This window comes from Pyrgilauda ruficollis, unplaced genomic scaffold, assembly GCF_017590135.1.
Source record: "Pyrgilauda ruficollis isolate IOZ18807 unplaced genomic scaffold, ASM1759013v1 scaffold83, whole genome shotgun sequence".
NCBI lineage: Eukaryota > Metazoa > Chordata > Aves > Passeriformes > Passeridae > Pyrgilauda > Pyrgilauda ruficollis.
Genome location: NW_024530266.1, coordinates 1935540 through 1962532, shown reverse-complemented (window position 1 = coordinate 1962532; position 26993 = coordinate 1935540). Strand labels below are relative to the sequence as shown.

Here is a 26993-nt window from a genome sequence, read left to right as displayed (position 1 = left end):
TGATACCACCCACAATCTGATTTGAATTGCAAGAATCCACTTCCAAGGGACACAGCATTGCTTGTGTCTGATAAAAATGCAAGGCTGGATACTGTGCAAGGGCTCTCTGTAGCAAGCTGCCTGTACAGCCTGCTGCCTGGGCACCACAAGAATGAAAAACTGTGTAGGGTGGTACCACCTACTGCTCACTGGTCCTACAATCACCTGCCACCCATTGCAGAGAAAGGAAAAGCAACCTCAGGGATTATAGGAGGGTTCAGGAAGATTAGCCTCTGCAGAGTGATGCTGGATTTATACAGCTGAGGATGCAAAGCCTCTGGGGCCTCATTCCAGAGCATGCCACTCCAACAGTGACAAGCTCAAACTGATTCTGGATATGTTGTTTTTTTCCCCTCAGGAGCTGCACATAAATGTTTAAGAGCACAGATACAAATGCCATGTGACATAGATGTTAGGGGACAAAAACTTCTGCAGCCAAACAACAGATTTCTGCAAATAATCACGTTACTCCTTTTCTTCCACATCTCTCTCCACATTTATTTTGTTTGGCTCCAGATCTCGCTTGTTCAGGGTGCAAGGGCGAGCAAGAGCTGCTCAATTAAAAGCAGGGATGTCGCAGGTGAAGAGGAGCGGCTCAGAGCTCCCTGCCTCCGCTGCGCTCCCAGTGCCACCGTGTGGTGACACGAGTGAGCACCACGGGTACTCGAGGCACAAAAGCCAACAACACTCGGCCAATAACTCAGCAAGGAGGCTCTCCCAGCCTCGTAAAACATGAAGGGAAAGCTCAAGTCAGCAAGAGAACTAAAATATAGCTCACTCCTTTAATTTACCGCTATCTTTCCTGTTGGCTTTTATATGGTCATTTTTCTTGAAGGAAGAAGATTTATATTTAAATAGCTCTGGAAGCATAGGTGTTTGAAAGCATGGTACAAAAGCAGTACTAACACATACTGCATGATCACAGCAAAGCAGAAAAGCTTAAAAATCAATAGTCCAGGCTGGAAATAAAACACATTGTATGTGACCCTCAGGTGCAGTAAGTCAGGACAAGTCCAGTGCTGAGTTTGAAAGGTAACTCTGTCCTAGGTACATCAGTTACTCATCACAAGCCATCCACATTCCCAGTCTGAGCCTCAGAGATACTGTGGATTTTCCACAATAAACCATAGCTTCCATAATCCAAGGAGCTATTTTACCAACAAGAGCGTGCTCAAAAACTTCTGCTGACTGAGAATGTGAACTGGGTTTTAAGACAACACCATGTATTCCAAGCACTTGAATAAACTTCTCAGCATTGACTGCATCTATGCTTACCATAGGTTTCTGAGCAGGATTCCCAGAAGAATTGTTGTGTCCTAGGACAAGGCTTTTTTACCTGTTCATGTCCTTTAGGATGTTCTCCATGTTGGCAATGCTGCGCATCTTATACAGGAACCACTTGTCAATGGCTGTGAGTTGGTGAATGACATCCACAGGGACTTCATCCTCCAAGGCCTGCCAAAAACAGGACAGCACCAAACAGCCCCTTTAACACTCTGCACAAATACAGATCTACTCTGCAAATCTACTCGGCTAGCAGCAAGTACAGATCATAAAGAAAAAAAGTTATGTAAATCAAGCTGTACAAGTCAAATGTTCATCTACCTCCTGACCTTGTCTCCTGCAGCAATAGAAACTGTGCCCCATGAGGAGTGCAGGGAGGCCCCAGCCACTTCTCCCTGTGCTCTGGTTCCAAAAGCTGGCTTCTCTTTCAGTGAGAGAGGTAATTTGCTTTTCACAGAGCCAGCAGTCAGACAAGCTGATGGCAGCTGGGCTGGGTGGCTACTGAGAACATGCTCAGCTAGCTACAGGGAGCCACATTCAGGCTGTAGTGACCAAGCCTCCATCTGCACACCTCTTACCACTCAAAATTGTCTAAATCTCAGGCCCACTGCCAACCTCCTAGCTGCAAATGTAAAACAGGAAGCTCCAGATTCTCAGCTGTGAACATTTTGCTTTGGATCATAAATCTTGATACATCCTTGAAATACAGGACTGAACCAAAGCATGTGGCCTTGCATCACCTCTGAAGCAAGGCAAAGCCAGGTCCTGGGTGATGCTTGCAGCTACAGCACAGCTCTAGGTTCTCTCACTATACCTCAAGATAATGTCAAGACCATTTACATTTCCCTTCTTTATTGCTGGGGTTATTGATGGGGTTTTTTTTTAAATCAATTATTTACAGCTTTGAGGTAAAAAAGAACCCCACAGAGATATTATTCATAAGACAATGGGTTACAAAACATCATAATATTAAAAAAACCCTGCACCTCAGAGAGCCCTCAATATGATGTATTTTCTATCAATGCAATTTCTTGGGTCCCACCAGTGGTGTACAGTTACAACTCTCCTGACAAAGCAACTATAATCAACCATAATGATAATGCCAGCACAGTATCTTTGCTGAGCTAAAGTAATCAGGCTCATTAATTTCTTACCATGCTTAATTGTTTTCTTGCAGGGCAGCATCCCTGGAACAAAGCCAGAGCACTGCCATTGAAGAAAATTCCAGAATTAATCCAGGAATGAGCTTGGTCCACTGCACCCCAGCATTATTCCCCCAAGTTACAAAATTTGGGCAACAATGTTGGTACCATCACCATGGGCTTCAGCAATGGGGAGATCTTCTGCCAGCTCAGAGAAATGGGTCACTTCAGGGAGCGAAGTGGACAAGGGATGGGTGGCAGCTCTCTGCAAAATACTGTCACCACCTTCTGCCTTTCCTAAAGAATTCCCAGTCAGCTCTTGCAATTATCCCATTGCTCTGAGAGGTGACAGCTGCTCACTGGGCTTTCCTGTGTGCTCACAAGCAGTGGTGAATACCTCCAACACAGGTTCTGCTCCTTTAGAGTACCCAGGCACATACCAAGTCTTCGGTACACTATTGGTATGAGGCAAGTGGTAAGGAGTCCTTGCCATCCTGATTCTTTAGTGCTTGGAGGGTGAGGTCACGTTGCCACATTAGTGGGATGTGAGCAGGCCTTTTTTCCTTTCAGGTCCATCTATTTTTACAAAACACATGCAGACTTGCACATCTTCATGATCTCCAATTCTCAGTCAATGGTGCCTGAGCCACACATACACAAGGGAGCATGACACTCTTAAGCTGGTTAGAACACTTTATTTAAAAAGTCCCAGGGATCTCCAAAGGAAACTGAAAAAAATGTATCCCTTCCACCCATTCATCAGAGGAGGGGCAGAGAAAAGCAACCATGTTCATCCCTGTTGCATAAATCTGGAGACTGGGAGAGAAGAGTGAGTTTGCAGACATTTCTTGCTCCATATCAGCACACTCCAGGGGCAAATCAGATTTCCAGGCAACTGTGTAGAATTTGCTCAGGGAGGCCCTGAACTCCAATGGCTTTCCTCCTTTCCAACCTAAATGAAGGAGTACAGCCAAAACCCACCATGGATGCAGGAGGAGAGAGACACAGCAGGACAGTGTGACTTTAGAGCCCTGCTGAACTTCAAGAGCATCCCATCCAGTAGGGATTGGGGTTTACAGGACTGCCTTCATGCCAAGAGCCATGGAGCAAGCCTGGCCTCCAGGCCAAGCAATGAAGGGCAGCTCAGCTGCCTAAGCTTCATCTAGGGACAGCACCCTTGTTGCTTCATCCTGGCTCCTCACCAAAGAAAGTATTTAGCTGCCTGTGGACAGCAACACAAGTGCAAACTGCACATCTGTAGTGTGGACAACTAGGAGACCAGGGCTCTGGTGTGAAACAGAGCATGCACCAACTCCACAGCCTAAGCCTTCTGAGGCCATTTGTACATAAACTTAAGAGCAGCAGAAAACACCTGACACAAGCTGAGCATTCCTGCTCATCAGGCTGTTCCATCCTTGCAGCACTCCCACTCTAGCCAAGGAACAAGTCTCATCTATGTCAGCCTCTCTCCTGTGCCTTCTTTTACATGACAACAGGGAGCCCCATTACAACAGCAATAGCTCTGAATGGCAGCTGAACTCCCTTTCCTTGCACCTGAACAGTTGCTGTTGTCATCATCTAACAGGCAAAGGAGAGAGAAAAAGTAAAAAAAGTAAAAAGCCTTGGAGGGCTAACTAGCGGGGAGGAGAGGAGAAAACATACAAAATATAACAAAGGTCCATCCTGCTTCAAATGGAGCTGATGGCTAATGGGACTTACTGTTGGCTTTTAAAGGTCAATAAGCTGGGAAGGAATTTCCATGCAAACAGCCCCAGGTGCCAGCAGCACCTCTTACTTATACTGCTTGCCTCAGTTATTAATGGGGATGAATTTGTGCACTGTGTTGGGCAGAGGCAACTCTTTATAAGGCAGGACTAAGTTTTTCTTGCTTTTTCAACAGATCCCAGTGAAAATACCAGCAGCTGGGAACACCCAGTGTTCAGTGGGACCCAAGCTCACCTTCATCTCCCCAGATGCCCTGTGTTAAGATGGGTCTAATTTTAATCTTTCATAAAATCTTTCTGAACCACTCAGAGACTCAAGAAGTAAGATTTTTCTCTCAGTCACAAGAAAAAGGCTGTAATAAAGACCAAACACAGCTGCTGGAGGATGAAGACATGCACTTCCCAGCTTGAAAAACAAGAGGGAACAGCTGGACAAGCCACACATTTATAAAACACTTTCTGATTTTTCTTCAGGCCATTTATAAGAGGAACAGCTAGTGAAAACCTTTTAACTAACACAGCACAGGCTCAGCTCCTCACTCATGTGGAGGTGGAACGAGATGTACCTACACAGGAGCACAAAGGGCTTAAAGACTCCACCACACAAAGTCAGGGGCACAAAAAACAGTAATTGGGCATTCCCTGCCAGGAAGGTTTGCAATCTTAAAAAAAAAAAAAGAAAAATCAAATCCATCCAGGTAAGCAGGAGCTGTAAAAGACAGCTGTGCCCTCCTCTTCATAGAGGGTATGGACAGATGGACATGTTACCTGCAGCAAAACCAAAGGGTGAAATTGCACCTACCTTCTAAAGTAACTAAATCTACATTTACCACATGATATACACAGGCAAACACTGAGAAGATGAAGGTAGAAATAAATTTGCACCCAAGTCTCCTTATAATAACACTCCCTCTTACACAGGCACCTTCAAGGCTGAAGTGATTTGACCAGTGTGACAGGAGAGGGGTCAAAAGAATGCTACAGGAAGCTAAGCTGGTTTTGAAGAACAGGGGATTTCTTGTCTTCGAAATTTAATATAGAGTTGTGTAGTACTTTTAGTTTCAAGCCCATACCAATCCAACCATTGCAAGTAGACAGTGCAACTTGCCATTCTTTATCATCCTTTGTTTCAGTTCTCAAAAGAATCTTCGTTTATTCCTTTGCAATCTGCAAAACTGACTAATTTTGACTGGCACTTACAGTAGTATAAATCAGGGCTGAATTCTAGCCAATGTTTAGCAGACAAATTTAATCTCATAGGAGAGGAAAGTAAGCCAGGTGTCCACCAGCACCCAGCTACAAGCTGAAGTAACAGGACACCAGAATGCACCTGATGCTGAATGCAGTGAGCACAGGCTAAGATTGTACCACCAAAAGGCAAACACATTGCCTGAACATGGAAGATGCAGAAAGCGTAAGCAAGAATCGTATTCAAAATGCTCCCAGTGAGCTTGTCAGAGGGAAGCAAGGGATTGAAGAATACTCAGCCTTTGTCATCTCAGTTGACCCAATCCTGTAGCTCAAATTCAAGGGATGTAGGTGTCTTAGGTTGAAAGATGTTAGTGGGGGTATGTATTCTATTTGCCATCTGTTAGAGGTGGGGCAGTTCTCTTCTGTTCATGGGGCAGTTTTCTTTATCTCTTCCACAACCAATCCTCCCTCCAGGAGATCTCTTCCGCTCATGGCCACTGAGTGTCCCTGCATGGCTGATAAAATTCCATCATCCCACTGGGAGATGCTCTGCCCAGGGGGACGAGCCAAGCATTCCTACCTGGATACAATCTGACACTGGGAATACCACAGCAGCCTTTTCCCACTGCATTCCCAGAGGAGCAGCTTTCTTCTGCACTGCATTCCCAGAGGAAAACCAGGCCCATCTACAGCAGCCCTGGAGCTTCAGAGGAAAACTCCACCCTTGTCCAGGATCCCTGCTCCAGCAGAACCACAGCTGGCACTGCAGGAGGGCTGAGCCACCATGGAATGGGACTGTGCCACCACCCTGAAACACAGGGGGCCAGGGCCTGTTCTGACTCTGGCAGTGGTTTGTTTTCTTTTTTGTACTATTGCATTTGTATTTTTAATTTTCCTAGTAAAGAACTGTTATTCCTATTCCCATATCTTTGCCTGAGAGCCCCTTAGTTTCAAAATTATAGTAACTTGGAGGGAGGGGATTTACATTTTTCTTTTCAAGAGAGGCTCCTGCCTTCCTTAGCAGACACCTGTCGGTTCAAACCAAAACAGTAGGTCAAGGTTTTTCTATCTTTTGTTACCTTGGCTATTGCATATATCCGAGTGCTGGATGGCTCAGAGAGCTCTTTGTGGAGATCCACAGTGGCTGGCCAGGCTTTATTCATAGGCAGCTGTGAAACAAAGCCATCCACCGAGGGGTGGCACATCCTCAGGGCCTTTTGGAAGCTCTCCTCAAACGTGCGTCCGATAGCCATGACCTGTAAGGGAGAGCACAGCCACATGAGCCACAGTGAGCCAAGCCTGGCTGTGCCCTGAGCAACAGGGTGGGGAGAATTCCAGCCACAAAGACAAGCACACACACAGATGGTAGCCTTGGGACTCCTCCACAAGATAGTCCTGCTGACTGAGCCTTGGTAGCCCCACTTCTAGATCTGACTCTGCTCATGGTATCAGTGGGAAGCTCCAGATAAGTGACTGGTTGGTTTTTTGGTTTTGGTGGACTATTGCACTTTTGATTTCCATTTCCCTGTCTGTAACACACAGGAGAATGCTGCTCTCCTCTGTAAACTGCTTTAAGGGAAGAACTCTGGTAGGGGGAAACATTATGCAGCAGCATGGGTATAGTAATATAAAAGAATATTTCTGTTTAACAGCCTGTTAGAGATAGAAATTCACAGTGTGAATTTTAAGGTTCAGGAGAAACCTGCTCCTGCTTCCTTTAAATTACATTTAACACTAACTCTCCCCTGTGAGGGTTCTAGTAAATGATTACTCCTCCTTGGCATAGCAGCACTGAAGGGGTTTCCCTCCTTCAGTCTTGACACAGTATCTAATAAGAAAACAAGCCTTTCTGTCTAGAAATCTTTGAGGTAACAGAGCTCTTTCTCAAACTTTTACATTTTTATTTCCCAGTGCAGAGAAACCTTAACAGCATAAAAATCTTCTCAAACACAATGCTGAAAAATGTCAAAAGAAAAAATAACATTGTTTTCTCTTTTCTCACAGCTCCAGGCCCACTGCCCAGCACAACAGAGCTCAGAAAAAGCCAGACCAGACCGTTCAATTAATAAAAATGCAGTAGGTGATGCGATCTGGCTTCAAGTTCAGGCCTGGGGAGATGCCTGTTCCATACTAATAGAGGCACAGTGGCAAGAAAATCTTTGCTTCAAAGGCTCCATCTCCTACCCACAGGTCCTGCAGATTAACATTCTTGCTCAGTTCCCCCACCAGCTGCAAACTGCATCCCTTGGGCTTCTCCATCCCTGCTTCAGCTCACCTGCCCTGTTAGAGCACTGACTCTCCCTGTATTTCCGTCCTGCCTGAAAAATGACACAGGTTCAAGCACTTCTGTGGCATATGAACATGAGAAGGACTCAACATCTCCTTCTGCAAATGTGTATGGCCAGCAAGTTCCACAGCTGATGGTGCAACTGTATTTAGGAACTCAGTTCTACAGAACAGTCCCAAAACCCCTAAGCAGGTTAGGGGAATATCAGGAAGCATCATCTCACTGAAAACAAAAACCCATCTCATTACCATTAAACCCATCTTATTACCATTAAAGCCAAACCTGCCAATGGAAGATCAAATTCTAATTAATCTTTCCAGTTCTGATGAAGACTTCTTGTTCAATGGCAACAATGATATTAGGAACATCTTGCATGTCAAAATAATTTAATAAAATAACTATTTGAAAAGACAACTGAAAAAATACACAAATTATTTTGCTTTGGTATCTGATATGTAATTAACTAATCAAGTGGGTAATTTAATGATTTTGTATCATTTCCCACTTCTTCTGAAAATACTGTTACTGTCCAGACATCTCAAATTCTGATGTAAGAGACTTCATCTCTAAAAGAAGTCAAAACTTGAGAGCAAGATGACAGTTTGTGTTTGGATTTCAAGGGAAGAAACAGGCTGAGATCTGGCATATGGTTTCAACACAGAGGACAAATAATTCAGGAAGAACTGAAAGCTGTGGCTGATGGGCACCACTGAAAATATCAACACACTACTACTCCTAAAATTGTACTGTAGTTAACCACCACTACAGAAACTCAAACTAAAAAAATAACTCTTAGAGCTCTGGAATGAGCGTTAGTAATGAAGTCAACCTCAGGTGACCCATAGAGATCTCTTCCTTTAGGAGTCAAACCATATTACGCAGTCCTAATTAATTTCCATTAATTATAGTATTGGATAAAAATCATTTGAGCTTAATATATATCCTTCAATTCATTAGGTCCTTGAAGACAGACACTCTGAGGGTTTCCAAGTAACAGAAATGGCTTTCCCAAGTGGTGGAATGGAAGGTGCACTTGCCTCTCCCACACTCTTCATGGAGCTCCCAATCCAGTTGGAAGTGTGCTGGAAGCGGTCCAGATCCCAGCGGGGTATCTTGGTCACAACGTAATCCAGGCTAGGCTCAAAGCAAGCAGAGGTTTTTCCTGTCACCACATTCTTGATTTCTGGCAAGGGAATCCCCAAGGCAATTTTGGCAGCAATGAATGCTAATGGATACCTGTCAGAGAGGAGTAGAGAACTGTAGAGTGGAAAGAACTTTGTATTTGCAAATCCCAGGAGAGGATCCAGTTAAACAGATGTGAGGTGATCGTCCCTCCTCAACACAAGGGAAGGCTCCTGTGCTCAAGGACAGCAGGACCCACCCAGCCTCCTACCTCAACACATTGCACAGCTACCTCCCTAGATCTGGGACTTGCTTTTTTATCCACCATGCCACCCCTTTTCAGTAGCTGTCACATCCACAGATATGTTTAGCTGCAAATCTGTCATTGAAAAAGAAAACAATCAAACACCCACTGTCCAACAACATGGCTTATCTCCAGCCTGCTATGGGCCTTAAATAACCATAAGAGTTGTTGAGAACTGCAAATTAGAGATTAATTTGTGCCTCTCAACAGCATCTGCAAAGTGCAATTAAGAAGCCAATTTTTAAACAGCCTGCTTTGACCATCCTTATCTTGATTAGTTTATGATTAGCCAACAAAACAAAGGCAGCTAGCAATGCCATTTGCATCAATCTGACAGACAGCTCATTAATAACTCTGCCCTCTGGGTCCCAGAGATGATTTGCAGCCAACATATGGATACAGTGGATGTGCTTGGCAAGGATTAGGCTCCCACACACACGCCTCCTGGGAGCTTTCCCATTTGTAGTAACAGCATCAGCAGGCTGGAATGACCTGGAGGGCTCACTAACCCCACCCTCCATCTCCCAGCAGGACCAGCTCTCCAAGGGTCAAACCTAACAGATGCTGACAAGAGCTGTTCTTTGAAGCTTCCCATGCAGAAATCTGTATCTTACTGACCTGACTGCTCCAGAATTCTCTCTACAGCCATCTTCAGTCTTCCTTGATGAAAATGTGGGCTACACCACTATGTTTTAACTACATGGAAGGCAGATGCTGCAATTCTTTTTCCTTGTAGCTACTTATTTAAATAATACATTGATCCAAATCCCTTCTTCTCTCTCTCTGCTCTCCTAATTTTTTCTGTTCATTCATTTGTTTGTTCTGGAACACTTTGGGTTTTTAAAACAATCTTACCCTGTTGCCTTGGAGGCCAAAGCTGAACTTCTTGAGAGTCTGGCATTAACTTCAATGATGTAGTACTCCAGGGAAGTTGGATGCAGAGCAAACTGGATATTACACTCTCCCACAATGCCCAAATGTCGGACAACTTTGATGGCACGATCCCTCAGCATCTGAAACTCCTCATTATTGAGTGTCTGGCTTGGAGCCACCACAACAGAATCTCCTGTTTGTCACAAGGTAGCAGAGAAGGCAATGAGAAGCAGCTCAGGAGCAGTAAATTGTGGCCACACAAGTCACTGTCTTTGCTAACCCACTACCAGTAATGACATGACCAGAGATTACAACTTGTACATGCACAGCTGGTGAAAAGCACAGATAGTCAGAAGCTCAGAGCTGGAGGCAGGCTAAGGAATCTTATGCAAAACACAATCACAGGTATAGGTTTAATCTGTTTCATGCCCTATCTGGCTGTATTCAGGACCCAAACAGTATTTTTCTAGCCCACTTTATCAATCACAAAGCTCTGTCAATAACACCAGGCAGAATAGTATTGCATAAAAAAGTCACTGAGCCAGCTTTGCCCAAGCCTACCTGTGTGGACTCCCATAGCATCAATGTTTTCCATGTTGCAGACAGCAATACAGTTATCAGCAGCATCTCTTACAACTTCATACTCTATCTCCTTCCAGCCAACAACTGACTTTTCCACCAGAATTTGGTTAGTCATTGCAAATGCCTAGGAAGAGGTTAGGGAAAATAAACACCAAAAAACCCCCACAACAGTCCCCTAAAAACCAGCACCAAACCCCTTATTAGACCCTATTGCACATTTAAGACTTATCTGCAGACATCTCAGACCAAATGAAATATGAAAATAAGTTCATAATATTGATAACAAGCACTTTCTATTTCTCTTTCTTAAAAATTGCTTTACTGTGATTTGAAAGGCACACTTGAAAATATGTATGTGATATGATGGGGAAAAAATTGGGCATGTGTGTTTGCAACAGTATATAAATAACAAATAAGATTATAAGAACTTCAATAGGAGAGCACTGCAAAAAGCAGAATGACTGAGTGATGGGAGAGTTTGTGCCAGCAAACACTATGTAATTAATAGCATTAATAATGCTGCTTGTCATTGGCATACTAACCAGAGGCAAGGGTCATGATTTATTCTTAAACTAATCTTGAAAGTATTCCTCAGCATACAAGGCAAAAATGAAAAATACAGTTTGTTGGCAAATGAGCATCATCTAAGTGAATACATGGCTTTAATATTAGCAGATAGAAAACATTAATCAATACTTGCTTAAAACCCTAGAAAGTGATGGGCACATTATCAATCCATCCTTTAGCAAAGCTTCTTGTTATAATGCTGCCCATGAATTGGCTCTTCAGTCTGCTCCCATCTGTCATTAACTCAAGCTGTTACTTAAACACTGCCCTTAGCTCAGTTGCCAAAATCACCCATAAAAAAAGAAAAAGGGCTAGAGGAATGGCACTTCACACTGGCCTAAGCAGGCACTGACCTGGTGGGGATGTAGCAGGAACACCTAACCACTCCTGCAAACCAGTCCTGGATGCTCCTGTATCCTTCTCTCACTCAATGGAGCAGACTCAGGAGACACAACCTCAAAACCAAGTTAGCTGAACTAGCTGTGCTATCAAACACCCAGTGTTCAGTTATCTGAATTATAAGCAGTTCAGTCCAGTGCCTGAAAATCCAGTTCACTGAATTACTACAAATCATAACTGCTGGGCTCTGGAAATGAGCATTCAAATTTGACTTAATTCAACAAGACCCAAATTGGTTTTCACTGTAAATTTTGAAATATCAATACTGAACTGGGAGGTGCTGTAAACTCTGAGGGACAGGAGGCCTTGCAGAGAGATCCAGATCAATTTTAGCATTAAGCCATGATTAATAGGATGACATTTAGCAAGTAGAAATGCCAGACTTCAAACTTAGAATGAAGCACCACCTGGCAGAAGTGGTAACTGGGAACAGCCCTGCAGGCAGGAATCTGAGACTGCTGGTAGGCAGCAGGCTTACTTAAAAAAAAACCAAAAGACCACAATGTGGTGATCAAAACCAGGGTTTTCCTACTGAAAAAGGTTCTGATATAAACCTGTCAGACAGCTGCACTCCCAGGGTTTATGGGTGAATTTCTGCTTCCTCTAAACACAGCCCACGAGTGAGTCTGAGTGACATGTTTCCAACCTCTCCATGGATCTGTAAGATGGAATTCCTGCCCTTCCTGCCTCCCCTACATGTACCAGTCCTGCCCCCTGAGCCCCTCACAGCTGACACCACCCAAGCAGTGTTTGTTCAGCACTGAGCACAGCAGACCCAAAGTCTGCATGACAGCAGAGGTGAGGAACACAAAGTCATTTGCACATACAGCTCTTAGTGACATCTGCAGTATTTCTTTCTAGAGATAAGTGAAAGATTAAGAGGCTCAGTAAACCAGAGAAAAACCCAAGAATTCTAGAGACCCATAGGGATAGATTTTTATTTCCTAAAATTCTGCATTTTTGACAAGGAAAAAAGCTTTTGATTTGTTTTCCCCAATTATCTGTTTACTTTTCACAGCAATGTTTAAACAATCCTGGATTTTCTATAGAAAAAGAGCTGTCTTCATAGCCAGAGACAGCTGGTAGCTGTCAAATTATGTAGTGTCATCCTGCTAAATGAGCTTTTGACCTAAGAGAATTACCATCTTTTGACAAAAACACAGAAGAGGCCCAAGCCTCCTAGCCTTCTGTCCCTAAGACCACGTTATCACCCAGCATTTCAAATGTTTCCACTTCCTTGACACTCTTCATAATCATTTACTCTTGGAAGTAGGTGAATCTAGACAAAGTTATTTCCTTTCAGACCAAAACAGCTGAAAAACTTGCTCAAATTATGTCATGTCATGAATTTAAAAGATCTGTCATTGAGCCATTTTCACTATCTGTCAGCAGGAATGATGAAAAGAGGGCAGTTCTTAACCAGGAAAACATTTTACAGATAAGATGAAATTTAAGGTATGTACAAATCCAGTGTCTATGACATTAGAACAGTATTTAAGAAAATCACATGTTCAGATATTCCCCGAGTTTGCAGTTCCAGACATACCTTTGTACCAAGGTCCAGCAAACTTTCCTTATCAGGACATATTCCAGACCCCAGACCACCAAGGGCATAGGCAGAACGTATCATGACAGGGTAGCAAATCTTTTCAGCTGCCTTCAGAGCATCTTCAACCTTAAAGGAGAGGGGAATACATTTCAGAAAGAGATAGCAATTCAGATAAATAAAGTCTTCAACTCTGGTTACGAGGTTAACTGGAAATCTCATCAGTAAGACACTAAACTGTCTGAAGATAAAGTTAAAATAATAGAAGTTCACTTTATAATATTCCCCTTTTCTGCCAAATAGCAAAAAACTGTAACATGCACTCAAGGAGGTGACTTCTGTCTTAGCTGTATAGGGACTTCCTTGCTGACCTGCCATGGACAGTGTCCTTACAGGATCTGTGTTCAGAGACTCCAGCATGAAATAACCCCTCCTAAAGACATCCCAGTTTAAGACCTGTTTGATTTCCTCCAAACTTGAACAGACCTTTCCACCAAACTGAATTTTATGTTGTCATACTCCCATCCTCAATAAAGATTTCAATCATGCTGATTTTGGGGACGTCCAATCCTAACTCTAAATGTCTTGTATATGATTTAAGAAAAGTACCCCTGACATGTCACATACTTTAGTGCTGCAGCACAGGAGTCACCCCAATATAATTTACTTTTCTTGCCAATTGGTAAATTGGATTAGGTTTTTGCAGTGCTTAACTGTATTTTCATTCATTTTAAATCATGGTGACCAAGCATTAATCACCAAGGAGTGCTGTACACACTACAGCATCCACAGCTGCATTCAGCTTTCACTCTACAAAACAAGAAATATTTTTATTAAGCCAAATGGGCAACAGTAATAGCAATCACATCTTCAAATTGATCTGATTTACCGATTCCACTGCAAGGCTAGGAGCAATCTTTTCATTTAGCTCAGTTAGTTTATCAGAGAAAAGCTTTCTATCCTCTGTAGCCATGATGGATTCAACTGAAGTACCGAGGACCTTCACACCGTACTGCTGCAGTACTCCTTGCTTGAAGGGCTCCACTCCTGCAGAGGAAACCAAAACACAGTTCTGAGGAATGACAGTAAATGAAGAATGATAGAATTAAAGGACAGAATGGTTTGGGTTGGAAGAAACCATCAAATTCATCTCATTCCTGCCCCCTGCCATGGGCAGGGACACCTTCCACTACCCCAGGTTGCTCCAGGCCTCATCCAGCCTGGCTTTGGACACTTCCTGGGATCCAAGGGCAGCCACAGCTTCTCTAGGCAACCTGTGCCAGGACCTCATCACGCTCACAGAGAAGAATGTAGAAAATTTAGAGCAAAAAAAGTATTCAAAAGATATCTGATTAGCTGACAACTTGTCTCACCTCACCCACAGCTAATTTTATTATTTTTGTCAGAACTCAAAACCATAACATGAAATTTTCCACCCTCAAATCTATGAAACCTGGAATAATACTACAGTTACCAGATGGTCACCACCTGCACCACAGAGCAAAGCTACACAGATGAATATTGGTGCAAGAAGTTATATGAAGGTAACTTTTGCATTTTATCTCTGCCTCAAGGTGGTCAGAATATCCTAAATCTAACTATGATAACTAAGATTTAAGATGAAAAGCAGGACATATAAATGACTTTAAAGTACCAAACCCAGCAATTAAATGTTAAGTTCACAGCTTAGGAATCACTTACTCCCCCATGGTTGGAATCTCTGTCCCTCAGTAACCTGGCCAATGTGTGAGGCATTGGGGCTTGGATGCCTGCAGAAATAAAATCTGCAGAACATGTGGTAGTATCACAGAATCATCCAGGTTGGAAAAGACTTCTAAGATCCACAAGTCCAATATTAACCTAGCAGCACTATGTACACCATTAAGTCATGTCCCCAAGTGCCACAACCAACAAGTGCCACAACCACACACCTTTTGAGCACTTCCAGATTGATTCAATGCCTGACTATCCTTTCAGTGAAGAAATTTCTCCTAATAGCCAAACTAAACCTCCTCTGGTGCAACTGAAGGTCATTTCCTCTGGTCCTGTCCCTTATTACTTTACTTGTTATTTGATAAAAACCATGATTTGGCCTTCATGGAGTGCCAAGGCACCTGTATCACACTCACCACAGTTGAGAGCAGTCTGGCCCCCCATGCCCAGGATTAATCCATCAGGATGCTCTGCCTTGATGACCTCGATGACAAACTGAGGAGTGATGGGGAGGAAGTAGACAGCATCAGCCTGCTTTAAGCCAGTCTCATTGGTCTGCACTGAAGCAATATTGGGATTCATGAGGACAACTTTCACATTTTCTTCCTGAAAAATTAAAAATTGTGTTAAATATAGGCACATGTGGGAAAAAAGCTAACAGCAGCAGCAGTACCAGCAAGAAGAGATGGGATTCATCAAGCAGTTTACCAACAGCAGAATTTTAAAATTATGCACTGTCCTGTAAGAGACTTCAGGTCTGAAAGCTGAGCCAATGCCAATTATTTACTTTTGTGCCTGTGAATCTTGAGGGAATGGAGATTCCCACATGACTCAGAAATTTGATTGAAATTGTTTAACACATTTAGGAGTTATATAGGAGAGACAGGTACAAACTGCAGCATACTCATGTCTGTCTGCCTTTGGAAGTCAGATTAAAGGTGACAAACCAAAAAATTTAATCAAAAGCTAATATTTTCTTGCCAAGCAGTAGATCTTTGAAGTTCTCAGATTTTTGTACTAACTAGTAACAAAACCACATTTTTTTCTTTGACTTTCCATAGAAACACTTCATTGTCCTGGTATTATCAGTTTAAAAATCTCATCCCATAACTTTTGTTATTTGATACTGCGCATATTAAAAGACAAACTCTGCCTTTCTATGCAAGATGGAGGTTAGCCAAAATTTTACACTGCTCTTTCTCTGTCACAGATGAGAAACTGAGACAGAGTGATAATAGATAATAAAGTTTATCTGTTTCCTGCTATAACAGTCTTGCTGCTCTTTAGTTACAGACAGAAATGCATTGGTTTGCTCATTAATAGAAAATTCTGAGTCAGAGCTGGGCAGATCAATCCTCCTCACTCCTGAAATACCAGCACCTAATGAGGAAACCAACCAAGTTTTGCTAAAAATTATGAGTGTGGCCAAGCTTAAAAAAAACCCCACATCAACCACATGAAGCAGACATGCAGATTCAGAAAATTATTCTACTGCTTTGTTGCAAAGGTGCACTGAAAAGTGCAAAGGCTGTGGCCTCATTTTTACAGGAGCTCATTCTAATCTCCATCAACTTCATGTAAGGCTGAAAAACTACAAACATCATTTGCAAAAGATGCTAGTTATAGATGCAAATTACATTTCAAAATGTAATTTTGAATATATATACATGGAAGTTGTTAAAAGGTTAAAAAATTACAATACTCATTGAAAAGAGGAACAGTACCAATATTTTTTAAATATTTTAAAGAAACAGACTGGAGAAAATGCTATGGAAGTGTTGCTAGGATCAGTACAGAAAGTGCTATTTTCCCTCAGTTCACAATAAGCATGAAAATGCCACAGGAGTTTTCTGTATTTGTTTAAAAATTGTGATTGTTTGTCTCACTGCTTTGGGGGAACAAAACAATAACTCACCTGGAGCAGTGGGATTCTCACTCAGAGCTCTCAGTGCTCAGGTGTTGGATAACATTTCCTCTCCTTTCTTTGATAACTTAAAATACTGCCTTAAAGACCAGCTGTAAATTTCTGCTGACCTTTTTCCCTGTGAAAAGCTGGATTTTCTTTTCACTGAAGCACACTTTCCTTGGAAATGTGTGGAACAGGGGAGGGAAAGAACATATAAAATCCTTATGGAAAATATTTTGGATTTAGACAAATGATCCTTAATTGGGTAGTTTTCATGGTGATGGTGAGGGAAAAGATCAAAACATTCTTCTGTAATAAATGTATTCAGAAATTTATGGCTACAATTCTGCTGAAACAAATGGAGGAAGAAAGAGTTTATCACTTTTCAACAAGCTGGACTATCTGCACGTCTCAGCTTTCTTCCCTGCTTATCTGGGACAAGGTATCAAAGATCAACTAGCAATGATGATAAGGATAATTAATGAGAGAATTAATGCTCTCTGTGCTGAGAGACAAATTTCATTGATATCACATCATGCTGGCCCAATTGCTTGGGATGTTGGATTTTAATTCACGTGCTATTTTCTCTTCCAACCCTTTCCTTCAACTTCTTCCTTTTTTAGTTTTTTATAAACATACAGAACTCTGGGTCATGGCTACCCACCCTGGTGGAGACATTTATTACTTAATTAAAGCAATCAATTGTTATTACTCCAGAAGGGCGCCATTTCTCTTTTTGTGTAATATCCGCCTGTATTCAGCTGAGTTGGGATAATCCCCACAGAAAGTTATCCTGAAGATTTTCCAGGTAGCCACAAGCCAGTCTGTTGTTCACAGATGCTTCCAGGCCTTGCTCTTCAGGGGATGTTCTTGCCTTTGATGAATATTTTTTCAGATACAAATTTACTGAATGTGGAAGTCCCATCTCCTCAAGACTTTTTAGTATTTAAAAGAAGCACCCATTTAACTGTCCAGGACTGAATATTAGTATCAGCACCTTCTTATAATAAATCAGTATCCAAGAGCCAAGCAAGAGCAGCAGCACACAGCAGAATGAATCAGAACATCGGCACTGAGAATCAGTGCTGATCCATAACAAAAAAAATCAATCAAAAAGAACAAGTCCAAGGAAAAATAAATTTCTCCTGTCTGCTGTTAACTCTGTTCTCTCCCAGCCATGTTCTGCAGCTTTCCCTGGCAGGACTGACCAGCCACTCCTCTCTCACAGGCAGCCCTGAATGCCTCTGCCAGAGGCAAGGTCAGGAAGGGCAAGCTCTGCCTCTGGATCAGCCCACAGATCGCAGCAGCTCTTGGGTGGCCATGTGAAGGGGAAGGACTCTGTGGGAAGTCAAGCTGGGGGGATTTTTCACTAAAAAACCCCACTTTCTGACCCAAGCTGAGTTTAAAGGACAAGGGAGAGGGAAAAAGAAAAAAAATAAATAAAAGGAGATGCCTCTTTTCCAAATGGGTCATTATTGATGCTGCCCAACTCTGGGATCCTCCACTCCTGGCCTGTACTTGTCTCCTGATGATGTGGTCAGTTTGAACCAGTAGCCAGCAACAGCAATACAGTACACAAACAACACACATACAAGATGTGTTGCAACATGGGGATGAACCAGAGCAACCCAGATTATATTTAACATTCCTAAAACTGATTTTTTCCTTCCTTCACTCCAGGGCCAGCACAGGAATAGAATGTTTGTGGCATCAGGACAGCCTCAGAACCACTCACAACCATCACCTCATCTGAGGGCAGCTGCTACTTCTGCTCTGACTCTGTCAGGGATCTGAAAGCTTCCTCTTCCTTCTTCACATGAGGTTAGACAAGAACTTGGGGCTTGGGTAACTCTTACATTACCAACAATAACCCCATCACAGGACATTCTACCCTTTTACACCTTCCTCTAGCATGAGCTTTTGCCCTAGTAACCTTTCTAGGACCTGTTCTAGAAACAAAACTTGACATTAATGACTTTTTAAAAACTCATCCTATTTAAAAGAAATACCATTTAGCAAGCCTGCCTTGATGAGGGGTTCTTTTGCATAGCAGTAGCCAACTGTTCAGCTGTTACTGGTTGTCTGCCCTGCAGTGTGTTGACAGATCACAAAAGTTCCAGAGTCTCACCTCAGGTACATCTGACCATATTCCTCCTCCTCCATTTCCATTCAGTTTAACAAGCCTGGAGCAACCAGGCACACATCCCAAATAACAAACTGCTTGAAGACTGTGATGGAACCCCTAAAACATGTCTTTGGAAGACAATTCAGAGTGGTTAACTCACGTCACTCAACCAGCGAGTTCACCAACAAAAATTGCTTATTTTCCCTATGGTCATTTATCCTCATCACCTTCCTTAGCCCAGCTGGACACAGTTGGCGGATCAGTTTGGCTGTGAGAAGGGAAAGATGAGGTTATAAACATACAGAACTCTGTATTTTCACAGTATCTCCTCACCTTCAAGGCTTTCACAGCCTGCGATCCAGAGTAATCAAATTCCCCTGCCTGACCAATTGACAGACCCCCGGATCCCAGAATGAGAACTTTGGAGACCTGCAAGTGTCAAATGGCATGAAAACAATCAGTCCCAGTGTGGTGGATGTTGAAATGAACAGAGACTGTGCAGCACTGAACAGTCTTAAATTACAGAACACAAGTTTTCAAAAAAGAAGCTGCTTTCAAAATCACCTCAGTTTTACTTCTTAGAGTATTTCTACTGGAATTCTCCCATATATCTCCATTTAGAGAAACATGTGACTCATGGATAGAGCATACAATAAATCTGTTAATTGTATCATGTGCTCATAGACAACAATGCCTCACTTTGGCTACCCACAAAATCCTGCTGCCTTGAAGACAGCAACTGTATGAAATTCAGCTCACGTTAGGAATTTCAGATTTATTTGCTAAGCAACCAAGCACCGACATTATATTGCTGGCATGAAATCTCCTGGCCAGATTATCCCAGGGCACCTCATTATACTGCTATGAGAGTACCTCTCTCAGGAGAGCTGCAAAGAAAATACATGAAACATCAGAACTTAAAACTCATTCAAAGAAAAGAGAGTTAATAGCACAAGAGAGGCCAGATGACTGTGAGATAAGCAGCTGTCAGGACTTTTATAAGAGAAGCCTCCTTTGACTTCCATGTGCTATTTCATTCTGTGGGTTCAGTAGGAATTAACTTGCTCCCAGCTTCACTGACAGGCATGAAAATATCTGTACACTGACCTCCACTCTAGAAGCTGTCACTCCAGCCTTGGGAAGGACTGAGGGAATGGTGGTGCCTTTCCCTCTTTTAACCAGGGAAATAAATGAATCAAATAGGAACTAGGAAAAACAAACACATGTATTTACTGCCAAAGCCAAACTCAATATACACCAAGCAAAGAAGGAAAAACCAGGCCATTTGTGAATTCATGCAATCAGCTCTCCTCTGCTGCCTTCAGCAGGCAGATTTACACCATCTCAGAAGAGGAAATCATTATTTGAAATTTATATAACAACTTTGACATATCTGACAAAGCTGCATTCAAGAAAGTGAGGTCATAATCAGGAAGAAAACACACATCAATCATGTCTGTGTGCTCTGTTTCTCTGTGGCTGCCAGTGCAGGCAGTGAACGTGCACCAAAAGCTAAAACACAGAGGAGCATACACTGAACCAGCTCAGGGAACCATCTGGAATGGTGCCTGCTAGAGGGCAGGGCTCTGAGCAGGGATAGCTAAACATCATTTGTGCAAAATCAGTGTTGTCCTTGCAGAGGAGGTACCAGAAAAGAGCTCTCCAAGCAGGCAGAGCAGGCAGCAGGACCCTCGGTGGGATCAGGCAGCTACAGGCAGTGGGACAGGCTTCCCACTCACCCCACACCCACCAGGCTTCTGCTGCACAGCCCCGAGGCTGGCTGACTGCTGGGAATTACCTGTGCAAGGAGCATGGATGGGTCCTGCAAGCTTATCAGGATAGCTATGTTATCAAACCAGCCCAGCAGTGGGAGTGCACAGACTTGGAGAAAAAACACAGCTGAGTTTTTTGGGTTCTCTGATATACACTAGTCAATCAGGTTGCTATGAAAGTTCCTGATACCAAGAGATTTACTTGCAGATTTAATCAACATCATCAAATTAAGATTAACATAAGCATTTCTAGGTATTCTTCCATCTTTGTCTCTCAGGAAATGCTAAATAGTTTATTTATGTTCAGACATGCTTCTTTCTGCCTTCCACATCCCCTGATGCTGCTTAGTCATATTCTGTGACTATGCAACCAGTTGTTACAAAATTTGTGTGAAGTCACAGATGGGGGATTAAAATTTCATTTCACTTAGGAGAACCAGAGTGAGGAAGTATGAATCCATTTACATAACTCTACAGTAATTATAAAATTTGAAAGTGGAACTAAAGTATATTAGAAAGTTAATGATTTTATTACAAAGCATCTGGCTAGTATTTTTTACATTTAAGATAAAATCCTATTCCTTTTGCAGTCTCTTTTGCAAGAGATTTCAGCCTGATCCTGCAAAGGCTTAAGCACTTTAGTAACTTCCAACACAGATAATCCCACCAGGACTCAATACATACACATCATATGAATGGAATCACTGATCCAAAGCACTAGGAAGTCAATAGACCTCTTGCTGCTGATTGCAATTAGCTCCAGATCAAGCTAAGCAGACACAAACCTATGCATGACTGGGACCTTTGCTAGGATCCTGACACTTCCAGACCAAAGATTTAGGACCACCACCAACTGGTACAGCAGCTGATAAACATCTGCACTCACAAGGCCATCAGAAAGCAAGCCCAGATCAGCCCCCATACATTACCTCTGTGTCCCTGGGCCCAGGATTTGCATCTGGATAGAACTGCACTGTGAAAATCGATCTGCTCTCATGCATAATTCCCTGCAGGAATAAAAGTGACTCTCTTAGACACCTCCTGACAAGCAAGTGAACAAAAAGCCACCTTATCCCTGCAAGCACTGAAGGCCAAAGGACTGATGTGTTTCTAGGGGCTGTCCAATTGACACCCATTTCATTCCCTGTCTCTTGCTGTGCTGTTAACTCTGCAGGGCCTGTGCAAGCCTCAGCTGTCCATGGACTGGGGCGCACATTGGAGACAGAGCTTTCAATGCAACACCAAATATTGATAAGTGTCACACTCATATTTTCTGGAAAAATCCCTTCGCCCAGGATTTTTCTCCTGGGAAGCTGAGAAGCCTCAGAGAAAAAGGAAAGCAATTATCTCATTGGCTTCTCCTGTGTTTTGCTCCTTTGGAATGTGTTTGGAGATTGTTTCATTGGTTTCTGGTGTAAATTTTTTTTGTCTCATTGGCCAATTAGTGCCAAGCTGTGTTGGACTCTGGAGAGAGTCACCAGTTTCATTATTATCTTTTTAGCCTTCTGTAAGTATCCTTTCTGTATTCTTTAGTATAGTATTACTATAATATAATATAATAAAATAAGAAATTAGCCTTCCGAGAGCATGGAGTCAGATTCATCCTTCCTTCCTGCCACAAGGGTCCCCACAAATAAAATAGATAAGCTGTAAGCATCTGACAGAGCAGCTACACAGGGCTCCCTGCACACACAGGGCAGAGAAGAAAAACATACCTGGCAAGAAAAGACAAGGCTGTTATGGAATGAATGGTTTAACCATGCCAAGCTGATTGGTTCTGTCATAGAAAAAATGTTGTTCACACTCCTGATTTCCATAATTCATTTTAAATTCTGACACAGGGGCCTTGATCTCTGCCGTGGGCTGGGCAGAGTGATGAAGAGGACCACTGTTGTGGACAAACAAAAGCTATGAAGGACCTAAACTGAGTTTAGAGACAGTGTTTGTTGTTTCAGTTGGAGCCAGGAAAAAATGATTTCTCATTTGAGTGGTCTGATACCACCAAGAAGCAAGATCCACTGGGACACCAACCCATAGGTGCCACTGCTCATGGTTTCCAATTCCAGACAGGGGTAGAGAAGTTCCTCAAGAGGAAATTCCGGGAAAAGCAGCCCTGATACAACCTGCTTCCCCAAACAGTCTCACATAGAACCACAGTGCCATCCAGAGCTTCAGGGTGGGATGCCAGGATAGGACAGGGATGAGAGATGAGCTACTGACCACAACATTATGCCATGAATTTCTGCTCTCAGAGTAAAGAATTCCATCAGTCTGTCACACTTTCCCTGAATGCTCATGTTCCTTGTAGTTACATGTAAATGTATGTAAAAACTTTCTGAAATGTAAAAATTTTAAAAATTTATTTAAAAACTTATAAAAATGTTCACTCCATGCCTTGTCAGCATTTGGAAACCTGTGCTGGCCCTGTCCAGCTGTAATAGGTCAGGTCAGCCCCAAGAAATGCCTTTTTTTTCAAGCTGAGGAATGCAACAGACTGCACACAACAGAGTGCTCAGCCCTGACCCTGTTTTTGCATGCTAAACCAACACAGTCCTTGTCCCTCTCTATCTATGAAGGTCTAGGAGACTGTTGCTGCTTTGGGGTTCACAGAAATGGCTTTTTAGCTCACATGAAAGAACATCATTCTACTAGATCCATAAGATTCCTGTCCAACCTTATCACCTTTGTCTCCAAATTCCAGCTAAAGCAAACATGAAAAGCCTAGGAATGAATGGGTTTAGTTTGTCAACACAGTGAAAATAAACTCATTTCAAAAATTGAGTTGAACAGCTGTAAATTTTTTTTGCATCAATGTTTTGTTTGGTAAAATTTGTCTATGTTTAGATACCTTTCTGTGTTTAGATGTCCCTCTGTAAGGATAAAGCAACAAATAAACAAGGATAAACAGCAAATGACAAACCAAACTTATTTTAAAATCATCGTATGAGTAGCTCAGAACAGCATTATTCAATCTGCCAGACTTTATAGTGAGCATTCATACAAAACAAGAGAGAGAAAGAGGCATATTTCCATGAAGGAAACTGCTTTTGAAAATACCTTCTTTTTCATTGATTTCCTGATAACTAACACGATTTTAAAAACTTGCACAACATTAGGCATCATGGAAAAGATTTGATGCGGGCAAATACAAGCCTGAGATCTCAAACATGGATGCCACTTGACATTGGACTTTTATCTTAGATCATGTAAGCTATTCTCTAGGGGCAGCCCCTTTTCCTCATGACTTTAGTCATTGGAATTATATTTACAATAACAGACCAAATTACATAGCAATGATATCCCTTTTCTGTGCTGGGCAACACAGAACCAACACAACAAACTGGTGACTGCTTGCACTGCTGTGGCACAAACCCTAAGAGAATGGTAGCCAAGTGAGCAGCACCAGCAGAGGGGAAACCATGGAAATTAATAAGGCTACTGTTCAGGGAAATGATAAAGTCACTGCTGCAATCCAGTGCAGTGGGGCTGGTACAGTGGGGTACCCATCTTACCCTGGCTGTAAAGCAGAGCTCCAAGAAAAGCAGATGATCAAATCAACAAATTCAGCCTTGATAATGTGAGAGCAGGTTTACAGGAGGTGAAATAGAGGCCTCTCTGTGCAGAGCTCACCTCATTGGTTTGGTCATTGGCATTCACAAAGAGAGGCTTCCAGCCAGGAGGGAGGGAGGAGCCATCGATGGCATAGCCATGGTTCTGAGCAGTGATGACAGCCTGGCCACTCACTGCATTCAGGACAGCCTGGTTCTGGCCTCTGGAAGAAAAAGGGATCAGAAGTGCCAAATATGTTCAAGTGCCACAATTAGGAGGAGTTGATAACTGTGGGGCAGTACATAACAGTTCAATAATAGCAGTAAATATTGGCAGCCAATCTCAAAATGATAAATCCTAGGAGAGACTGTTATTCTTCAGCTTGATAGGGATAAATTACATCACACTTTCAAAAAACACTCAAAAAAAGCACAGCATCACATGGCAGTTATCCTGGATTGAAAGACAATGTGTGTATTCTATTTGCCATCTGTCAGAGCTGTGGCAGTTCTGTTCATTGGGCAGTTTTCTTTATCTCTCCCAGAACCAATCCTCCCTCCAGGAGATCTCTTCTGTTCATGGCCACTGAGTGTCCCTGCATGGCTGATAAAATTCCATCATCCCACTGGGAGATGCTCTGCCCAGGGGAGGAGCCAAGCATTCCCACCTGGACAGAATCTGACACTGGGAACACCACAGCAGCCTTTTCCCACTGCATTCCCAGAGGAGCAGCTTTCTTCTCCACTGCATTCCCAGAGGAAGACCAGGCCCATCTACAGCAGCACTGAAGCTTCAGAGGAAAACTCCACCCTTGTCCAGGATCCCTGCTCCAGCAGAACCACAGCTGGCACTGCAGGAGGGCTGAGCCACCATGGAATGGGACTGTGCCACCACCCTGACACACAGGGGGTCAGGGCCTATTCTGACTCTGTCAGTAGGGGGTTTTTTTGTTGTTTGTACTATTGCATTTGTATTTTTAATTTTCCTAGTAAAGAACTGTTATTGCTATTCCCATATCTTTGCCTGAGAGCACCTTAGTTTCAAAATTATAATAACTCATTGGGAGGGAGTTTACATTTTCCATTTCAGGGGAGGCTTCTGCCTTCCTTAGCAGACACCTGTCTGTTCAAACCAAGACAGCAGTTTAAATGAAAGGCAAGAAGTATGGCTGGAATGAAGGAGCAATGTTACTGAGATGCCAGCTGCTCCTAAGGCAGTTCAGCAGCAGAGCCCTGCTGTTCCATAGCCCTTTCCAGTGCTGAGCTTCTCTGTCTGGGAAGAAGAGCTGCCTCACCTGTTGGCCATCTGCATCTTGTAGGAAGTAGCTCCAGCTGCTATTCCAGTGATTAGATGCCCCATGCTAATTCCAAACAGGGGCTCTGGGCGATTGCTCTCCAGGACCTAAAATGAAAAGGTTTTCAATAGATACTGGAGTGTCTCTGTCCAGCAATTCCAGCATAAACCATGCCAGCAGTTCCCTCACAGACTTGGGAAAAAGCTAAATGCCAGAGTGGCAACAGCCTATGAAGGAAATTTTCCTCCTTTCCTCTGGTTCAGAGAGAAGCCTCCAAGTACAGCTTGGTGTCAGACTACTCACAGGGAATAAGCATTACAGACATTTAGCGACATTATTCCAAGTGGGAGCTCTGAAACCAGTGCTGCTCTTTCCTAAGGTCACAGAGGACTGAAAGAGCACAGGGTACTTAAAGGCACTGACATGGTAATTGTGGTCACCATGTTTGCCATGTATTGTTCCCCAAGGTCTATAAAGCCTTGTAGTAACTATTGGGCTGGAGACAAATCCCACCAGACCAACATGAAGAATATTCCCACCAGCTGAAATGTCTGAACAACATTTGGCCCATAACAGCTTAGTACAACCAACTGCTGCTTCAAGCACTTGAAAAAAAAGGCAAATTAAAAAGTATCATCAGCCTGTAGTGATATACACTGTACCTTTCTGACATTCTGAATCACTTCCTGGGCCTTCATGGGATCCCCTGGACCTCCAGAAATTATGAGTCCATCATAATCCATGCCAGTGAAATCATAGTCCCATGGAACCAAGTGCACTTCTGCACCTCGCTAAAAAATAAATTAAAAAAAATAAAAAAAAAAAAGGGAGTAAAGGAGTAAGAAATTAAGGGAGGAAGGAAACAAATGAAATTTTCTAAGGAGGTTCTTCCTATGCTCTCATGTCCCAGAATCTGAGTTTGTATTTCAGTCATGAGTTAACTCCTTTTCCCATGATCAGCTTCTCTCCACTATCTGGCCATATTACTTTCACAAAACTGGCAGACTTGGCCCCTTGGTGCCACCTCAGTGCTTGTCAAGTGAAATTCACTGATGAGATCAAAACTTACTGATGGAAAGCAAAATAAGTGTGCATGTAAACATGTAACACATTCACTTTTACACTGTGCATTCACCCTATCTGCTAAATTAGGGCTTCACAGCCTTGTTCTATGACATGCCAGAAGTAGTCCTACACATCAAAACTGACACAAACATCCACATTAATTTAAAAATTGAATCAAGGAAATCCTGTGCATCTAGAGAATATGAGGATATTGCCTTCTGTCCTCCTGTGTGGCTAAAGAAGCAAGAATTGCTACATTACTGTGCTAAAAACAGGAAAAGCTTTTCACAGAAATGTAGAATCAAAGAATAACTTGGGATGCATGAGCCTCATGAGGTCATCAGGTCCAATCCCTGCACAAAGCAGGGGTAATTTCCACTTTAAGGCAGGTTGCTGAGGGCCTGGGGAAGCTGTGTTTTTAGTATCTTCAGTGATGAACATTCCACAAGTACTTCGGGCCTGTTTCAATCATTCACCACCATCACTGCATTTCCACCCCCCCACCCCCC

At 42.8% G+C, this 26993-nt stretch overlaps 1 protein-coding gene across 1 annotated transcript in view; it reads right to left on the bottom strand.

The window, feature by feature from the left end:
* The window catches only part of CPS1 (carbamoyl-phosphate synthase 1), a 114976-nt gene that overhangs the window by 48489 nt on the left and 39494 nt on the right, over positions 1-26993 (bottom strand). The window contains exons 10-23 of the mRNA XM_041487729.1: positions 26082-26210; positions 25420-25526; positions 24207-24348; positions 21506-21583; positions 19912-20010; positions 19138-19233; positions 15190-15379; positions 13950-14107; positions 13061-13189; positions 10528-10672; positions 9949-10159; positions 8705-8903; positions 6460-6636; positions 1376-1494 (exon numbers count right to left, since the gene is read on the bottom strand). Of these exons, the coding sequence (XP_041343663.1) occupies positions 1376-1494; positions 6460-6636; positions 8705-8903; positions 9949-10159; positions 10528-10672; positions 13061-13189; positions 13950-14107; positions 15190-15379; positions 19138-19233; positions 19912-20010; positions 21506-21583; positions 24207-24348; positions 25420-25526; positions 26082-26210 (1979 nt within the window). The remainder of the gene's footprint in view (positions 1-1375; positions 1495-6459; positions 6637-8704; positions 8904-9948; positions 10160-10527; positions 10673-13060; positions 13190-13949; positions 14108-15189; positions 15380-19137; positions 19234-19911; positions 20011-21505; positions 21584-24206; positions 24349-25419; positions 25527-26081; positions 26211-26993) is intronic.